This window comes from Microcebus murinus, chromosome 12, assembly GCF_040939455.1.
Source record: "Microcebus murinus isolate Inina chromosome 12, M.murinus_Inina_mat1.0, whole genome shotgun sequence".
Classification (NCBI taxonomy): Eukaryota; Metazoa; Chordata; class Mammalia; order Primates; family Cheirogaleidae; genus Microcebus; species Microcebus murinus.
In genome coordinates, this window is record NC_134115.1 from 45,695,694 (window position 1) to 45,716,435 (window position 20,742).

Sequence of the window (20,742 nt, forward strand, 5' to 3'; positions counted from 1 at the left end):
CCTGACCTCGAGCAATCCGCCCGCCTCGGCCTCCCAAGAGCTAGGATTACAGGCGTGAGCCACAGCGCCCGGCCTTGACTGACATTTATAAAGTCCTCTGCCCAAAAATAGAACACACATTCTGCTAAAGTGCCCATGGAGTATTTATCAAGATTGGACCATATTCTTAGCCATAAAACAAGTCTCAATAACGGTAAAAGAATTCAAGTCATAGTGTTAATAAGGTAATTAAGTTAGAATTAAGTTAGAAATCAATAACAGAAAGATGTTTGTAAAACTCAAGTATACATTTGGAAACTGAAAAACATTCTTTAAACTAAATCATTGGTCACAAGATTTTTTAAAAAAAGGAAATTAAAAATATTTTTTACTGAATAAAAGGAAAACACAACATATCCAAATTTATGGGATGCAACTAAAGCATTACTTGGTGGGGGAATTTATAGCACTAAATACTTACATTAGAAAAGAAGAAAGATCTCAAATCAGTGGCTTTAGCTTATACCTTATGAAACTGGAAAAAGAAAAGCAAATAAAACTCTACATGAGCAGAGGAAAGATAATAATAAAGATCAAAGTAGAATTCAATGAAATATAAAACAGAAAAGCAGTAGAGAAAGATCAGTGAAATCAAAATTTGGTTCTTAAGAGATCAATAAAATTGATAAACAACTAGCCAGACTGATCAGGCTAAAAAGAGAGGACACAGATTACTAATATCAGGAATTAAAGAGGTGACATCACTACATATTCTAAAGATATAAAAGGATAATAACAATATTATGAACTTTATTCCAGTAAATTTAGCAACTTAGATGAAATGAACAAATTCCTTAAAAGACACAAACTATAAATGTTTATTCAAGAAGAAATAGGTAAGCTGAATAGTACTATATGTGTTAATATGTGTTTTTTTATTTGTTTTGTTCTTGAGACAGTCTTATCCTTTTGCCCAGGCTGGAGTGTAGTGGTGTAATTGTAGTTCACTGCAACCCCTAGGCTCCAGTGATCCACCTGCCTCAGCCTCCCAGGTAGCTGGGGCTACAGGCTTGTGCCACCACTCCCAGCTAATTTTTCTATTTTTTTTTTTTTTAGAGTCAGGGTCTCTCTGTGTTGCTCAGGCTGGTTTCAAACTCCTGGCCTTAAGTTATCCTCCCACCTCAGACCCCCAAAGTGTTAGGATTACAAGCATGAGCCACCATGCCCAGCCAGGAATTGAATTTATAGTTAAAAATCTACCCACAAGGGAAGTGCAGGCTCAGGTGATTTCACAGGTGAATTCTATCAGACATTTAGGGAAGAAACAATACCAGATCGATACAAACTCCCAGAAAATTTTTATTTTTGGAGACAGAGTCTCACTCTTGTTGCCCCAGCTAGAGTGACTAGCTGTCAGCCTAGCTCACAGCAACCTCAAACTCCTGGGGTCAGGCAATCCTCCTGTCTCAGCCTCCCGAGTAGCTGGGACTACAGGCATGCGCCACCATGCCCGGCTAATTTTTTCTATATATATTTTTAGTTAGCCAATTAATTTGTTTATATTTTTAGTAGAGACAGGGTCTCGCTCTTGCTCAGGCTGGTCTGGAACTCCTGAGCTCAAACTATCCACCGCCTCGACCTCCCAGAGTGCTAGGATTACAGGAGTGAGCCACTGCGCCAGGCCCTCTTCTAGAAAATTAAAGAAGAGGAAATTCTTCCCAACTCACTCCAGGACGAAATTCTTCCCAACTCACTCCAGGACGCTAGCGTTATCTTGCTACAGACCAGTATTCCTCACTAACATATATAGAATCTCAAACAAAGTTATAGCAAATAGAATTCAGGAATATATTAAAAGGATAATATATCATGACTCAGGTGAATTTTCTGTCAGGAATTCAGGGTTTGTTTATAACTTGAAAACAGTGTAATTCACTGTGTTAACAAATGAAAAAAGAAAAACTGTATGATTTTACTAGATACACAAAAAAGTGATAAAAGCCAACATCCATTCCTGATTTTAAAAAAAAGTCTCAGAATGCAAAAGTACTACCTCAACCTGATAAACAGCATCTATGACAAACCTACAGGTAACATGATTTACTGTTGAAGGACTATTCGAATGCTTTCCCCATAAGATCTGGAACAAAACAAAGTTGTCCAACTCTCAGCATATCTTTCTCTTTTTTGATCAAATAAATATATATTAAACCCACCACCTTGTACCACTTTTACTCTAATAAAATAAATATAATTAAAATTACAACCCTTATTGGGACCACAGATACATTATTTTGTTATGGTAAATCAGTGTATTTTTTCAAAAGGCAAGAAGGTAACATGTAAGAATGGTTATACAGGCAACATGTAAGAATGGTTATACAGGCACTTGTATACTCTGATCCAGAAAGGTGACTGTAGGAATTTAAAACTCAACAGAAATCCAAACGTTTAATATCGAGAGATGCTTACTGATATAGTCTTGTAGTCTTAAACAAAAATTGTGGATAGAGCTGGAGCCCATTCTTCAAAGTAAAATATTACAAGACTGGAAAAACAAGTATCACATGTACTCACCACTAAATTGGTACTAGTTGATCAACACTTGTGTGCACACATTCATCGGATGTCGGGCAGGTGGGAGGAGGGTAGAGGGGAAAGATAAATTCATACCTAGCACTTTGGGAGGCCGAGGCGGGGCGGATTGCTCAAGGTCAGGAGTTCAAAACCAGCCTGAGCGAGACCCCGTCTCTACCAAAAATAGAAATAAATTAATTGACCAACTAAAAATATATATACAAACAATTAGCCGGGCATGGTGGCGCATGCCTGTAGTCCCAGCTACTCGGGAGGCTGGGGCAGTAGGATCGCTGAGCCCCGGAGATTGAGGTTGCTGTGAGCCAGGCTGACGCCACGGCACTCACTCTAGCCTGGGCAACAAAGTGAGACTCTGTCTCAAAAAAAAAAAAAAAAAAAATTCATACCTAATGAGTTCAGTGCACATTGGGGGATGGGCACGCTTGTAGCTCTGACTCGGCAGTGCAAAGGCAATTTGTGTAACCAGAATGTTTGTAATCTCTGTAATATTCTGAAATTAAAAAATAAATTTTAAAAAATTGTGGTAAAATATTCCTAACTATTATTTTAACCATATGTAAGTGTGTAATTCAGTGGCATTAAATACCATAGTCTTGCTCACGCCTGTAATCCTAGCACTCTGGGAGGCCAAGGCGGGCGGATTGCTCGAGGTCAGGAGTTTGAAACCAGCCTGAGCAAGAGCGAGACCCCGTCTCTACTATAAATAGAAAGAAATTAATTGGCCAACTAATATATATAGAAAAAACTAGCCGGGCATGGTGGCGCATGCCTGTAGTCCCAGCTACTTGGGAGGCTGCGGCAGGAGGATCCCTTGAGCCCAGGAGTTTGAGGTTGCTGTGAGTGAGGCTGACGCCACGACACTCACTCTAGCCTGGGCAACCAAGCAAGACTCTGTCTCAAAAAAAAAAAAAACAAAAAAAAAAACCAAACCATAGTCTCAAACTCCTGACATCGAGCAATCTGCCTGCTTTGGCCTCCCGGAGTGCTAGGATTACAGGCCTGAGCCACCTCGCCCAGCTGAGATGTTGTTACCTTTTGGCTACTGTTGATGCGGAAAATGTAGGGTGCTGGACGCGGCTGATTGCCACCTCCCTGTAGTTCCACATCTCCAGGGGCCAGTGCTGTGCATGGCCGTTAGAGGCAAGCTGCTGGGGCTGGGCCCCAGACACCATGTGCCGCCAGGACCCCCTCCCCCCTTGCCGGAATGCCCCCAGGCCCACGTGCCGGCTACCTGTTTCTGTTTCTGTTTGTGTGATCCTGATTGGGTAATTTTTGAATCCCCTGTTTTTGATTGGATGTTAAAGCTTGTTGTTGATTGGATGTTAAAGCCTGTTGCTGATTGGATATTAAAACTTATAGTTGATTGGATGCAGGGGCAGAAGGGCAGGAAGGGGGAGAACATCAGAAGACTTGAAGAGAGCTGTAATACTAGGTGTGCTGAGCTTGCTGTAGAGGAATAAAGGCTGTTCTCTGACTCTTCCTGTGCTGCTCTGTTCTTTCCCCGGTCAAATGAATAAGAGCTGTAACAAGGGCTGTAACACTAGCTGTACACACTGCCGCATCACTGTGAATAGTGTTGCCATGACTAGTAATGTTTAACATCTTTTAATGTACCTATTATTGGTCATTTGTATATCTTTTGGTCATCATTTCTCTTTTTTTTAGACAGAGTCTCATTCTGTTGCCCAGGCTAGAGTGAGTGCCGTGGCGTCAGTCTAGCTCACAGCCACCTCAAACTCCTGGGCTCAAGCAATTCTTCTGCCTCAGCCTCATGAGTAGCTGGGACTACAGGCATGTGCCACTATGCCCGGGTAATTTTTTCTACGTATTTTTAGTTGTCCAATTAATTTCTTTCTATTTTTGATAGAGACGAGGTCTTGCTCTTGCTCAGGCTGGTCTCAAATTCCCAACCTTGAGCAATCCTCCCTCCTTAGCCTCCCAGAGTGCTGGGATGACAGGCGTGAGCCACTGCACCCGGTCTGCATTCACTTTAGAAAACTATTTGGCAGTTTTTTAGAACTATATATACCTACTAGATGATCCAATCATTCCATTCCAGGAATTTATCCAAGATAATGAAAGTGTTTGTCCATAAAGGCTTATACATGGGTGTTCATGGCAGCTTTATTCACAATAGCCTCAAACTGGAAATGAGCCTAATGTCTATTAATATAGATGAATAAATAAACATATTATGGTATATTCACACAGTGGAATACTACTCCGTAATAAAAGACTAAAGTAATAAAAAGCAACAGCATGGATGCATCTCAAAGTAATTATGAGTGAAAGAAGCCAGATAAAAAAGAATAAATACTGTATGATGTATAAATTATAGAAACTAATTTATAGTGACAGAAAACAGATCACTTGTCTGGGGAGGAGAGATAATGAAGAGATACAGGAAAATTTCTGCTGGGTGTGGTGGCTCATACCTGTAATCCTAGCACTCTGGGAGGCCGAGGCAAGACACTGTCTCTACTAAAAAATAGAAAAAAAAATTAGGTGGACAACTAAAACTAGAAAAAATTAGCTGGGCATGGTGGCATGCGCCTATAGTCCCAGCTACTTGGGAGGCTGAGGCAGGAGGATTGCTTGAGCCCAGGAGTTTAAGGTTGCGGCGGGGTAGACTGATGCCATGGCACTCTAGCCTGGGTAACGGAGTGAGCCTCTGTCTTAGAAAAAAGAAAATTTTGACTGTTGAGGGATATGATATGTTCACTATCTTGATTGTGATAATACTGGTTTCATTTGTGAAAACTCAACAAATTGTATACTTTATTTGTGCTTTATTGTGAATAAATTATAACTCAATAAAGTTGTTTTTAAAAAGCACAAATATTTAAATCTTTAGATGCTTATTTTTTTTTCCTTTTTTCTTTATATATTTTCCTGCTCTCTATTTGGAATAGAAGAGTAATTTGTTTTTAGAGGTATTGAGTTTAATGGTAATAGAGATACTCACTCTGTTTATATTCTCTAGGTTTCTACCATGTAGTATCTAAGTCGCTTAATGTGTATTTTATATACATTTTTTCTTTTTTTTTTTTTGAGACAGAATCTCACTGTGTGAGACTCTAATGTCTATTAATGTAGATGAATGAATAAACATATTATGGTATATTCACACAGTGGAATACTACTCCGTAATAAAAGACAATAATGTCACTGGAAATGACCCTGTGTTGCCCGGGCTAGAGTGCTGTGGCATCAGCATAGCTCACAGCAACTTCAAACTCCTGGGCTCAAGTGATCCTCCTGCCTCAGCTCGGAGTACAGCTGGGACTGCCTCTCGAGAGCTGGGACTACAGGCTTGTGCCACCATGCCTGGCTAATTTTTATATGTGTATATATTTTTTTAGTTGTCCAGCTAATTTCTTTCTATTTTTTTAGTAGAGACGGGATCTTGCTCTTGCTCAGGCTCGTTTTGAACTCCTGGGTGATCCTCCCACCTCATCTTCCCAGAGTGCTAGGATTACAGGCGTGAGCTACCACTCCCAGCCTATACATTTTTTCTTCTTTGTAGTTTCTTATACTTTACCTGATAATTATATATGAAATATTTAATGATTATTTAATGATTCCTAAACTTACATATTTTACATGGTGTTTACTATGTAAAGTTTATTGATTACAAGGGACAAGAGTCCTAACTAGATTACTCAAAGACTGCTTTAATAATATTTATTACTATTTCCTATATTTTTTTGGTTAGACCTTGACTAATTCATGATACACTCAATTTGTTTCAATGTGAAATTTAGCACTAGGACTCCTGTAACTTAGCACATTGACTGCCACACTAGAAAAAATTTTTTTCCTTGGGGCCGTGGTGTCTTATTACGAAAATAGAATAACAACTTGGAAAACAAAATGGTCCTTTCTAGTTTAATGAAAAAATGTAATGAAAAACGAGATCTGTTGACTTCTATTCATTTATTCCATGTTTTTAGAATTAATTTGTCAGTGTTAATTGTAACCATAAGAACATCAACAAGTAAGATTTTCATGAACCAACTGCAGGGTTTTGCCCAGGGTTTGCTTCACATGAATTAAATACAACTCACATGGCAGTTAATGTGTTAAAAGAGAAATATTGCTTAAATGGTCCGCGTATTGTTCATTAAGTGCATTTTGCTCAGCAGAAAGCACCATAGCCTGCCTCTGACAGTTTGTTTATTCTTAATAGAGCCTTGGGCACACGAAAGTATCATAGTTGTGTTACAAATGAATTGATGCTGTTAATTTGTACTTTGTATGAGGCAGAAAGAAGCTGAAAGGATAAAAGCAGTGTCCTTCTCAGAATGACAATTTGATTATAAATCCAAATGGGAAATGTGCTGGTTGGTCATTGTTAACTCAAGGATATTATAATTTTAGTGAGTTAGGATAAAGTATTTTTATTTAATTGATGTCTTTTTCTCCCCCCTCTTCTAGGAAATAAAATAGCAGCCATGATAGAAGACAAAGGACTGAGAGTGACAGACTACTTTGTTGTGGCAGGTCTCACTGATACATCTACTCTTTTGGATCAAGAAATAAATCGTTTAGATACTAAGTCAATTGGACCTAAAGCTCCAATTACAGATATTGCAGTTATTATCAAATCAGCTGGGGAAACAGTACCTGAAGGTTACACCTGTGTTGAAGCCACTCCATCAGCTCTCCAAGCAAACTTGAACTATGGAAGTCTGAAAAGCCCAGAACTTTACCTTTGTTATAAGAGAGGAAGAGATAAACCACCCCTTACAGATATTGGGTATGGTAACTTATTTTCTTTTGCTATCTGGAAGAGAATACAACTTATTTCAAGTTCATGGGAATAGAAATTTGAAATCCTTGATAGTTTTATTATTATTTGTTACTATAGGATCAAGTATAGTAATATATTACATTTCAGTATCCACCCTTACTGAATTTCTCTGCATTGTACTTGAATTGTTAGATCATTTCCTTACAAGAGAATATTGAAATGAAGGCCATTACATAAGTTCTGTTGTATGTAACAGATAAGCTTATTAAACACGAAAGAACAAGAAGCTGTGATGAAAGACACTGTAATTTTAATGTGCTGGATTATATTAATATAATGAGTTTTTGTGAAGCCCTGAACTCATTTAACAAAGGAGCAGTCCTGTTTTAAATACAATTGTGCTGTATGGTTTTTAATGCCGGGAGGAGGCTGTTTACAGCTAAGGAAGGTAGTTTTGTTTTTATAGATGCATAATAGATTTACATAGCTTAGTTTATTATCACATAGTGATAATATATTCATATAATTTATAAAGATCAAATCAATATATTTGAGATATTCATTAAATGTTTGTCTTTTCTTTATGTTTAAACCATTTGAATTCTACTCTTCTGTTTTGAAACAAAATAGATTATTGTGAACTAGTCACCCTACTAAAGACTAGTTCTTATTTCTTCTATCAAACTATGTTCATGCCCATTAGTCAACTTCTTTTCATCCTCTCACCCCCTTTAGCCTTCCTGGCCTTGGGTAACCACCTATTGGATACTCTTTATCTTCATGAGATCCACTTTTCTAGCTCCCACATATGAATGAGAAAGAACATACAATATTTCTCTTTCTGTGCTTGGCTTATTTCACTTGACATAATGACCTCCAGTTCTATCCATTTTGCTGCAAATGATGGGATTTCATTGTTTTTTTTTTTTTTTTTGCAGCTGAATAATATTTCATTGTATATATACCGCATTTTTTCTTTATCCATTCATCTGTTGATTGGTGCTTAGGTTGATTCCGTATCATTTTATTTTATTTTATTTTGTTTTTTTTTTGAGACAGAGTCTCGTTTTGTTACTCAGGCTAGAGTGAGTGCCATGGCGTCAGCCTACCTCACAGCAACCTCAAGCCCCAGGGCTCAAGCAATCCTTCTTCCTCAGCCTCCCAAGTAGCTGGGACTGCAGGCATGCGCCACCATGCCCAGCTAATTTTTTCTATATATATTAGCTGGTCAATTAATTTCTTTCTATTTATAGTAGAGACGGGGGTCTCATTCTTGCTCAGGCTGGTTTCGAACTCCTGACCTTGAGTGATCCGCCTGCCTCAGCCTCCCAGAGTGCTAGGATTACAGGTGTGAGCCTCCCCGCCCAGCCTGATTCCTTATCATTTTAAATGAGGTGAAATGATATCTCATAGTTTTGATTTGCATTTGTTTGATGATTAGTGACGTTGAACATTTTTTCATAAACCTGTTGGCCATCTGTGTGTATTCTTTTGAGAACTGTTTGTTCAAATCTTTTGCCCATTTAAAAATTGGATTATTTGTTTTTTTGCTGTTCAGTTGTTTGCATTCCTTATATTAATATATTCTGATTATTAATCCCTTGTCAGATAGGTAGTTCACACATCATTTCTCCCATTGTGTGGATCCTCTCTTTACTTTGGTGATTGTTTCCTTTGCCATGCAGATGCTTTTTACCTTGATGTAATCTCCTTTGTCTGTTTTTGTTTTGGTTGCCTGTGCTTTTGAAGTCTTACTCCCAAAATCTTTGCCCAGACGAATGTCCTGGAACATTTCCCTGGTGTTTTTTTTCTTCTAGTAGTGTCAAAGTTTTGGTGTTAGATTTAATGCTTTAATCCATTTTGATTTGATTTTTGTATATGGTGAGAGATAAGGATCTAGTTTCATTCTTCTGTATATAGTTAGCCAGTTTCCCCAACTCCATTTATTGAAGGAACTATCCTTTCCCCAATGTATATTGTTGGCACCTTTGTTGAAAATGAATTGCCATAAATGTGTGGATTTATATCTTGGTTCTCTATTCTGTCCCACTGGTGTATGTGTTTGTTTTTATTCGGGTACTTTGTCAATTACATTACTATAAGCTTTGTAGTAAATTTTGAAGTCTGGTAATGTGATGACTCCAGCTTTGTTCTTTTTGCTCAGAATTGCTTTGACCATTTGGGGTCTTTTGTGGTTCCATATAAATTTTAGGATTTTTTTTTCTTTTTCTATGAAGAATGTCATTAATATTTTTATATGGATTGCATTGAACCTGTAAATTGCTTTGGGTAGTATTGTCATTTTAACAATATTAATTCTTCCAAGCCATGAGCATGGAATATCTTCCGTTTTTTGTGTGTCCTCTTCAATTTCTTTCATTAGTTTTTGGTAGGTTTTCTTTTTTGTATAGATCTTTTACAACTTTGTTTATTTTGATTCCTAGATATTTTATATTCTGTGTAGCTATCGTGAATGGTATTTCTTTCTTGATTTCTTTTTTAGATTGTTTGTTATTGGCATATGTAAATGCTACTGATTTCTGTATACTGATTTTTCTTTTTTCTTTTTTAATTTATAAAATATAGTGGAGATGTGGTCTTGCTCTTGCTCAGGCTGGTCTCGAACTTCTGAGTTTCAGCCATCCTCCCGCCTTGGCCCTTCAGAGTGCCTCGGACTGATTTTGTATTCTGCAACTTTACTGAATTCATTTATCAGTTCTCACAGTTTTTTGGTAGGGTCTTCAGGGTTTATTAAAATGTAAGATCATGTCACTTGTGCACAAAGCTAATTTGACTTTTTCCCTTCCAATTTAGATACCCTTTATTTTTTTCTCTTGCCTAATTGCTCTGGCCAGGACTTCTAGTACTATATGAAATAAATATCTTGAAGGTGGGCTTCCTTGTCTTATTAAAGATCTTAGAGGAAAGGCCTTTAATTTTTCCCTGTTCAGTATGATAGCTATGTATTTGTCATAGATGACCTTTATTATTGTGAGGTATGTTCCTTCTATATCCAATTAGGCTTTTTATCATATATTTTTCTGGCCAGGCACAAGTGCCTCATGCCTATAATCTTAGCACTTTGGGAGGCTGAAGTAGGAAGATAGCTTGAGCCCAGGAATTCAAGACCAGCCTGGGCAACATAGTGAGACCCCATCTCTACAAAAAATTTAAAAATTAGCTGGCCATGATAGCATGTCTGTATAGTCCCAGCTACTCAGGAGGCTGAGGCAGAGGATTGCTTGAGCCCAGAAGTTGGAGGCTGCAGTGAGCCTGGGCAACAACACAGCGAGACTCTGCCTCTTAAAAAAAACAACAAAAAACCCCTTTATTGCTGAAAAACGCTAACAATCATCTGAGCCTTTACCAAGTCCTAATCTTTTTGCTGGTGGAGAGTCTTACCTAAATGTTGATGGCTTCTGACTGATCAGTGTGGTGGTTGCTGAAGGTTGGGGTGGCTGTGACAGTTTCTTACAAGAAGACAATAATGAAGTTTACTGCATTGATTGATTCCTCTTAAAAGATTTCTCTGTAGCATGCAATGATGTTTGATGGCACTTTACTGACAGTAAAACTTCTTTCAAACTTTAAGTCATTTCTCTCAAACCCTGGTGCTGCTTTATCAACTAGGTTTATGTAATATACTAAATACTTTGCTGTCATTTCAGCAATGTTCATAGCATTTGCACCACAAGTAGATACCACCTTAAGAAACCACTTTTTTTGCTCATCCATAAGAAGCAACTTCTCATCTATTCAAGTTTTATCATGAGGCTGCAGCAGTTCGGTCACATCTTCAGACTCTACTTTTTCTTTTCTTCCCTTTTATTTTTTGAGACAGAGTCTCTGTTGCCTGGGCTAGAGTGCCATGGCATCAGCCTAGCTCACAGCAACCTCAAACTCCTGGGCTCAGGCAGTCCTTCTGCCTCAGCCTCCCAAGTAGCTGGGACTACAGGCATGTGCCACCATGCCTGGTTAATTCCTTTCTGTTTATAGTAGAGACGGGGTCTCACTCTTGCTCAGGCTGGTTTCGAACTCCTGACCCCGAGTGATCCACCCACCTTGGACTCTCAGAGTGCTAGGATTACAGGCGTGAGCCACTGTGCCCAGCCTACAAAATGTATTTCTTAAATAATAAAACTTGAAAGTCAAAATTATGCCTTAATTCATTGGCTGCAGAATGGATGTTGTGTTAGCAGATATAATAATAACATTAATTTCCTTGTATATCTCCATCAGAGATCTTGGGTGACCAGGCGCATTGTCAATAAATAGGAATATTTTGAAAGGAATCTATTTTTTGAAGAGTGGGTCTCAATAGTGTACTTCAAATATTCAGTATACCATGCTGTGAACAGATATGCTGTCATCTAAGTTTTGTTGTCCATTTATAGAGCACAGGCAGAGTATATTTACCATAATTCTTAAAGGCCCTCAGATTATTGGAATGGTAAATGAGCATTGGCTTCAATTTAAAGTCACCAGCTACATTAGCCCCTGTGAAGAAAGCCTGTACCTTGAAGCTTTGAAGGCAGCAGTTGACTGCTTAACTATGAAAGTCTTAGATGGCATCTTCTTCCAACAGAAGGCTGTTTCATGTACATTGAAATTCTCTTGTTTAGTGTAGCCCCCTTCATCAATTATATTAGCTAGATCTTCTAGATAATTTGCTGCAGCTTATATCAACACTTGCTTACTTCATGTTGCATTTTTATACAGGGAAGTCTACTTCCCTTAAACCTCTTGAATCAACCTGTTACCTTCTAGTTTTTCTTCTGCAACTTCCTCACTGCTTTCAGTCTTCATAGAATTGAAGAGAATTAGGTCCTTGCTCTGTTTTAGGCTTTGGCTTAAGGAAATGTAGCTGGTTTGATCTTTTATCTAGACTACTCAATCTTTTTCTGTATCAGCAATAAGGTGGTTTCTCTTATCGTTCACGTATTCTCACTGCAGTGGCACTTTTCATTTTCTTCAATAACTTTTCCTTTGTATTCACAGCTTGGCTCACTATTTGGTACAGGAGACCTAGCTTTTAGCCTGTCTTGGGTTTTGACATACCTTCGTTACTAAACTTAATCATTTCTAGCTTTTTTTTTTTTTTTTTTAGACAGAGTCTCGTTTTGTTGCCCAGGCTAGAGTGAGTGCCGTGGCGTCAGCCTAGCTCACAGCAACCTCAAACTCCTGAGCTCAAGCAATCCTCCTGCCTCAGCCTTCCAGGTAGCTGGGACTACAGGCATGTGCCACCATGCCCGGCTAATTTTCTCCATACATTTTTCGTTGGCCAATTAATTTCTATTTATAGTAGAGACAGGTCTCACTCTTGCTCAAGCTAGTTTCGAACTCCTGACCTTGAGCAATCCACCCACCTCAGCCTCCCAAAGTGCTAGGATTACAGGCGTGAGCCACCGCGCCTGGCTTGTCCCTTTCTTTTTTCATGTTTCTTGTGAGAAACAACAAAAAAAATCATGTTGTTCAATCCTATATACCTCTTAAAGTGTATTTTAGTTTTTGAAATACTTCAGAGATAGTTCCCAAAGTAATAATTTTAATGTTGGTTTGTGATTGAGATTTGGGAAGCAATTAATAGACCCAATTTTTTTTTTTTTATTCAGTTAGAGCCTACTCAGGACAAATTTTTTATTTGTTTTTTTTTTTTTTTTTTGAAACAGAGTCTCGCTTTGTTGCCCAGGCTAGAGTGAGTGCCATGGCGTCAGCCTAGCTCACAGCAACCTCAAACTCCTGGGCTCAAGCAATCCTCCGGCCTCAGCCTCCCAAGTAGCTGGGATTACAGGCATGTGCCACCATGCCCGGCTAATTTTTTCTATATATATTAGTTGGCCAATTAATTTCTTTCTATTTATAGTAGAGACGGGGTCTCGCTCTTGCTCAGGCTGGTTTCGAACTCCTCACCTGGAGCAATTCGGCCTCCCAGAGAGCTAGGATTACAGGCGTGAGCCACCGCGCCTGGCCTATTTGTTTGTTTTAAGAAGAAAACCAACATTAATCTGAAATGTATGTATCTGTGTATCTATTTATCCCCTCCCTGCCATGCAGAGTTTTATATGAAGGGAAAGAACGGCTTATTCCAGGATGTGAAGTGATCCAAGCCACGCCCTATGGTCGGTGTGCCAATGTCAACAATAGTTCAACTACTTCACAAAGAATCTTTATCACTTATCGAAGGGCTCCTGTAATTCGACCCCAGAATTCCTTGGCTGTAACTGATATCTGTGTGATTGTGACCAGTAAAGGAGAAACACCTCCTCATACCTTCTGCAAAGTTGACAAAAACTTAAATTGTGGAATGGTAAGAATAAAGTTTTTTCATTTTCAAAATTTCGTATGTAAACAAAAGAGGCTACGTTTGGATTCCTGTATACTATAATTTGCTGTCATTTTATATTTTTTGTGATTCTTGTTTGTATTTTTAGCACTCAAATTTTCATGATTTATAATAATTTTTAACATTTTATCTGATGATTTATCATAATTTCATCCAGAGAAAGGACATTTTAAGTCAGGGAGTTTTATTTATTTCATATTTTTTGGTAAATCCTAATATTATCTGTTACTTTTTTTTTTTTTTTAGAAACAGGTTCTCATTCTGTCACCCAGGCTAGAGTGCAGTGGTGCGCTGCAGCCTCCAGCTTCTGGGCTCAAGTGATGCTCCCACCTCAGTCTCTAGAGTGGCTGGGACTATAGGCAGGCAACACCATGACTGGCTGATTTTATTTTTTGTAGAGATTGAGTCTCTTTATGTTGCCCAGGCTGGTCTCGAACTCCTGGCTTCAAGGGCTTCCCAAAGTGCTGGTATTTAGGTGTGAGCCACCGCACTCAGCCTTCTTTTCTTTTTTTTTTTTTTTTGAGACAGAGTCTCACTTTGTTGTCCAGGCTAGAGTGAGTGCCGTGGCTTTCAGCCTAGCTCACAGCAACCTCAAACTCCTGGGCTCAAGCGATCCTCCTGCCTCAGCCTCCCGAGTAGCTGGGACTACAGGCATGCGCCACCATGCCCGGCTAATTTTTTATATATATATCAGTTGGCCAATTAATTTCTTTCTATTTATAGTAGAGACGGGGTCTCGCTCTTGCTCAGGCTGGTATTGAACTCCTGACCTTGAGCAATCCGCCCGCCTCGGCCTCCCAAGAGCTAGGATTACAGGCGTGAGCCACAGCACCCGGCCTCCTTTCTTTTCTTTATTTTAGTGTTTTCAACTTAATGCTTTGCTATTATTTTATAGTATATAGTCTATTAGATAAACATAAATTTTATTTTTTTATTTCTGCATATTACAGGGAAGATAAGTTTTAAATAGACTCTCCTGAATAAATAATCAGAATCTTTAGAGGATATTCTATAAAATCAATTTATTTTCACTTTTGTCTTTTTATAAATCTAATTTATATTTTACAGTGGGGTTCCAGTGTGTTTCTGTGTTATAAGAAGTCTGTACCTGCTTCAAATGCAATAGCATATAAAGCTGGTAAGTGAATTAAAAAATTATCTCTATTACTGTAGTTATTGGCGCATATTAACATTTGGCTAGAAGAGACAAAGTGTGCTTCTTTATGTAGTTTGGGGAATTGATGTATTCAAAAATTAAATTATCTGTAATTTTTAACATGTTAAAGGCAATAAGTTTTCTTAAATCCATTATACACTACAAGATATATTAATATACACCCCCCCAAAAAACATGCCCTTAATTAAATTTAAACTTTTATCCAAAGAAATCATATGTGGAATAAACACTCAAGTTTTGGTCTACATTAATAGATTTAACAATTTAATAGAAAATTGCTTACTCTCTGACCTTTTATATTTTGGCAATCAGAAGGGTGTCATCCTGCATCTTTACTTCTTACATTTCCTTCTCTTATCTCTGTGTGTCTGATTTGAAACCACATGTTACTTGCCATGAAAGGTGGAGTTGCTTCCTTTATCCCTTGTTGCAAAGAATCAGCTATATGGAGGAGAGGAGGGCCTGAGAAACTTTTCTGCCAAAGAAGTATTTGAGAAATCTATCGCCACATGCTTACTGCACAGTAAAGTGTCAAGGGCTGTAAAGATTTAAGTGTGACCTCTTCATCCCACTGGTATGGTGGGATAAAACTGAAAATACAGGTATGCTCCAGTTGTAAATAGAAGAGATACTGGAATACTTCTTTGTGAAAAGAAGCAGTGCCAATTAATTTTTGATTATGCACAGTTTTTAGAGTAAAGTTTTACTTCAGGAAAGCGAGGCAAATCCATACCTGAAAAATCTTGATTGTCCTCATAAAAGCATTCACACTAATGAGTCAAACCATTTAATTTATAATATAAAACAAAGGCAACAACTAACTACCCTAAAATTCAGTATTATTTTTAAATGTGATATTGTTAATGCTTCTGTAATGTGTTGATTATATGTGATTTCCTAATTTTTTTGTGTGTGGTGGGGAGAAAGTATCACTTAAAAAAAACTTATAGAAAGCAGCTTTGTGAAAGTATTCAAGTATTTGATATGATATACCTGTTTTAGAATACAGAGTTTTTGAGACTAAATTTGTACTCAAAATTTGGACTACTGATTTTGAAGTTTTAACTTAGAGGTGGTCTGTATATTGGTGACATTAGAGGCTGATTAACTGATGCCATCTAGCTACTTTATTCTCAAAGGACTTTGTTGTGGTACTCAGAGTGCCCCCTGCTCCTGTTTTCTGGCTCTCACATACTCTGTACTCACTCATAAGGGTTTCTGTCTTATCTACTTCTCATGTTGCATGCCTGTTACAGTGCTTCTCAAGATGAGTTTAGGGGCTATGATAATTTCTGTTGCCCTGGCATTATTTCATAACAGTTGTCCCTTCTCTGAATTTTTTACAGAAGATTAACTGAAATAGTTGGTAAATTTTTCTGTGTGTTTCTTACCTTTTTCCACAAGGTGTTGGCATATGTAGAAGAAAATAGAGTAAGACTGGTGATCAAGATTGGTTAAATGGAATCTTGACTAGTATATTTAATACATTTCTATATTATAATTAACAATAAGTCCATGATTAAAATAAAAAGAGTAAATTTGTTAAATTTATTTTAATTTCTATTATAATAGAAAAATTGATTTTCAAATTTCACACAAATTTTGCCGTGAAATTTGGTATTAAAATATTCTATTAATATGTATCATATAGTAATATAATTTATAGAAAAGTAACTATATTTAAAGATTTCATCATTGTCTCCTTTCTCCAAAAGGATTAATTTTTAGATATCCAGAAGATGACTATGAGTCTTTCCCACTCTCAGAATCTGTACCTCTTTTCTGCCTTCCTATGGGAGCCACTATTGAATGCTGGGATCCTCAAACCAAATATCCACTTCCAGTTTTTTCAACTTTTGTCTTGACAGCTTCTTCAGCCGAAAAGGTATGTTTTTGCCTCATTGATTAAACCTATTTTGTCCATGTTTTTATCCCATAAAATGGGTTATTGTAGGTTATTTGTTAGGATTATTTAGATATGATACATTTTGGTTTAAATGTATACTATAATGTCCAAGATGAAAACTCGACATGAAAATTGGTATCAGGATACTGATACTCCTGGATCATCTACAGAAACAAATATAAAGTCTCTCTGGAGAGACACTCCCCAAAACTAGGTCTCAAGATGAGATTAGCCGGGCGTGGTGGTGCATGCCTGTAGTCCCAGCTACTTGGGAGGCTGAGGCAAGGAGGATCACTTGAGCCAGGAGATTGAGGTTGCTGTGAGCTAGGCTGAGGCAAGGAGGATCACTTGAGCCAGGAGATTGAGGTTGCTGTGAGCTAGGCTGACGCCATGGCACTCACTCTAGCCTGGGCAACAAAGTGAGACTCTGTCTCAAAAAAAAAAAAAAAAAAAGATGAGATTAAATTGACAGAAGAGGCCGGGCGTTGTGGCTAATGCCTATAATCCTAGCACTCTGGGAGGCCGAGATGGGTGGATTGCTCCAGGTCAGGAGTTTGAAACCAGCCTGAGCAAGAGCGAGACCCGTCTCTACTATAAATAGAAAGAAATTAATTGGCCAATTAATATATATAGAAAAAATTAGCTGGGCATCGTGGCGCATGCCTGTAGTCCCAGCTACTCGGGAGGCTGAGGCAGGAGGATTGCTTGAGCCCAGGAGTTTGAGGTTGCTGTGAGCTAGGCTGATGCCATGGCACTCACTCTAGCCTGGGCAACAAGTGAGACTCTGTCTGAAAAAAACAATTGACAGAAGATGTCACAGAAGGTGTACCATAGAAATAATCAGGAAGACATAATTAAAAACTGGATTAGACCCTCAAGACATTGAAATGATTTAAGACCTAATAGAAGGGCTCAAAATATCAAGGAAAGAACAGGGTCTTTTGAAAAATAAATAGATTGGAAAAAGAATCAAATGTTTGGAAACAAAAAATGTCCTGAAAATAAAAAATTCAGTGAATGGTGTTTTTTTGTTTTTTGTTGTTTTTTATGAGACATAGTGTCTGTTTCCCGGGCTAGAGTGCCGTGGTGTCAGCCTAGCTCACAGCAACCTCACACTCCTAGGCTCAAGCCATCCTCCTGTCTCAGCCTCCTCCCAAGTAGCTAGGACTATAGGCTCATGCCACCGCACACAGCTAGTTTTTGGGTTTTTTTCTATTTTTAGTAGAGACGGGGTTTTGCTCTTGGTTAGGCTGCTCTTGAACTCCTAAGCTCACGTGATCCTCCCGCCTTGGCCTCCCACAGGCATAAGCCACCACTCTCGGCCCCCACCTCTTTTCATATCTCAGTAAAACCATGAAACACCAAAGACAAACAACCAGAGGGAAAAGACATACTTATTGTCTTATATAAAATATGTATAAATATAATAATGACATAAATATGATAGATTAAAATAACAAAAGGCACAAATAATCAGAAAAACAGATAATAGTAGCAATTTAAAAATGGAAACTTTCTTGGGAAATTTGGTAAAATAGGCAATTTTATTGAAAAATATAAACTGACTTGTGGATTGAACAAAATATATCTGTGACCTCATTCTACAGGCTGCAAGTTTACAGCTATTATATTAAAGATATCATATGTGGAGTGTCCAGCATAGTGTCCAGATCCAGAAGATAGTAAATACGGAGTGAAGTTCAATATTGTATTGACTAGATTGCCTACAAGTAAACGAATTAGCTTAGTAATGATTTACAGTTTCTCTCATTGTAAGTAATAAATGTAACTGGAAATTCTAAGATCTTCAGACACTTAAGAGTTACCAAATTTACTTTGACCTCATTGAGATATTGGTCCTGTGGGTGATCTGGTAGGCTTAAGCATTGATGTGTATGAAATTCATGTTCATGCTTTGTCATATTGCTTGTTAAAAACTTTAAGATCACTTTGAAATAATTTATCTGGGAATGTTGTTTCTGTGAAAGCAAGGATTAGTGTGATATATATAATTACTAAATAGTTACAAGATTTATAAAATACACAGTTTAGGATTAATTTGTTAGGAGGAAGGGATGGCTGTAGTGATAGGAATGCTTCACATAGGAAGAGACAACATAGTGGTATTTTGAAGAATGGAGAGATTGGGGGAAGCCCCAAAGCAGAACAAAGTGTACAAAGGCACAAAATTATGAAATAGTATATGTGCCTGGTACTCTAGCTAGCTCTGTATCATTGAACAGGAACAGGGACAACAGGTACTGTCAGGAATTGAGAACATCATGCCATTTACACGGACTGTGACATTTGATCTGTAATGGGAAACTTTTTTTTTTTTTTTGAGACAGTCTTGCTTTGTTGCCTAGGCTAGAGTGAGTGTTATGGCATCAGCCTAGCTCACAGCAACCTCAAACTCCTGGGCTCAAGCAATCCTGCTGCCTCAGCCTCCTGAGTAGCTGGGACTACAGGCATGCACCACCATGCCCAGCTGATTTTTTCTGTATACATTAGTTGGCCAATTAATTTCTTTCTATTTATAGTAGAGACAGGTCTCGCTCTTGCTTAGGCTGGTTTCGAACTTCTGACCTGGAGCGGTCCGCCTGTCTCGGCCTCCCACAGTGCTAGGATTACAGGCGTGAGACACCACACCTGGCCTGTAATGGGAAACTTTTGAAGGATCATATTATTATGTCTGAAATACTGTGTCTCCTGGGTGTTTTCCACTCAAATACTTTTTCTCACTAAGACCAATTAGGGCTTGCTACAGTAGTTGCTTTGATATATGCTGAGTGAAAGAGGGATTGAGAATGACTTCCAAGTTTCTGACTAGGGGATTGGGTAGCATTACTGAGTGAGATTGAGAATATTCGAAGAAGTGTGCAGATAATGAGTTCACTTTTGAAAATATTGATTTATGGTGCCTATTGGACATCCAGGAGGAGATTATTGAATAATCATCCAGAAAGAGTCTGGAGTTCATGAAAGAGGTCAGGTAGACCTAGAAAGAAAGGTTTGTGTTTTGTCAGTGCAATGATTATAGTTAAAGCCATGAGGGAATGAAATTTCCCAAATAGAATTAGAAGAGAAACAAGAAGTTAGATCCTTGGGAAATGCCAGTATTTAAGTGATGGGCAACATAAGTGGATCTAGTATAGGAAAGAGAGAAGTAGCTAGAACAAAGAGAAATTTGTACTGTCCAAGATATTAAAGGACGGGCGGAGCACTTAAGGTCAGAAGTTTGAAACCAGCCTGAGCAAGAGCAAGACCCTGTCTCTACTAAAAATAGAAAGAAATTCATTGACCAACTAAAAATATATAGAAAAAATTAGCTGCGCATGGTAGCACATACCTGTAGTCCCAGCTACTCGGGAGGCTGAGGCAGAATTGCTTGAGCCCAGGAGTTTGAGGTTGCTGTGAGTTAGGCTGACGCCACGGCACTTTAGCCCAGGCAACAGAGTGAGACTCTGTCTCAAAAAAAAAAAGATATAAAGGAGTAGACAGTTTCAAGACAGAGGAGAATATCTTCTGTCATAGAGAGATGAAAAGAAATTAACCACTGAAAGTACTTCAGTTAGGAAGTTGTTGAAAACCTCTATTAGAATTGTTTTGGTGGAGATGGAAGGTAGATTGTAGTGGATGGAAGTGAAAAAAAAAATAGAGTTATCTAGTGTAAGAACAAAGATGTCAGTAGATTAAAGGTGCTTGACCAAAAGGTCTAGGAGGAGAAAGTAAATAAGGCCATATGAAGGCTCATAAATTGAAAGAAGTTGAAGGGATAAAGGTAATAAAAAGTTTAGATGTGACTGAAAAACAGGCATGCCTTATACCATATGTAAAAATTAACTCAAATGGATCAAAGACCTAAACTTAAGAGCTAAAAAGCATAAAACTCTTAGAAGAAAACATAGGGGAAGTCTTTATGACATTGGATTTGGCAGTGATTTCTTGGATATGACACCAAACGCACAGCTAACAAAAAAAAACAT

General features: G+C 38.1%; 1 protein-coding gene across 2 annotated transcripts in view; it reads left to right on the top strand.

Annotated features, from left to right (window-relative positions):
- DENND4C (DENN domain containing 4C) overlaps positions 1–20,742 on the top strand; it is a 106,087-nt gene that overhangs the window by 16,301 nt on the left and 69,044 nt on the right. For both annotated transcript variants that reach the window (XM_020289340.2, XM_076008773.1), the window contains exons 2-5: positions 7,015–7,336; positions 13,385–13,637; positions 14,742–14,811; positions 16,566–16,735. In XM_020289340.2, coding sequence (XP_020144929.2) covers positions 7,032–7,336; positions 13,385–13,637; positions 14,742–14,811; positions 16,566–16,735 — 798 coding nt within the window. In that variant the 5' untranslated portion in view covers positions 7,015–7,031. The remainder of the gene's footprint in view (positions 1–7,014; positions 7,337–13,384; positions 13,638–14,741; positions 14,812–16,565; positions 16,736–20,742) is intronic.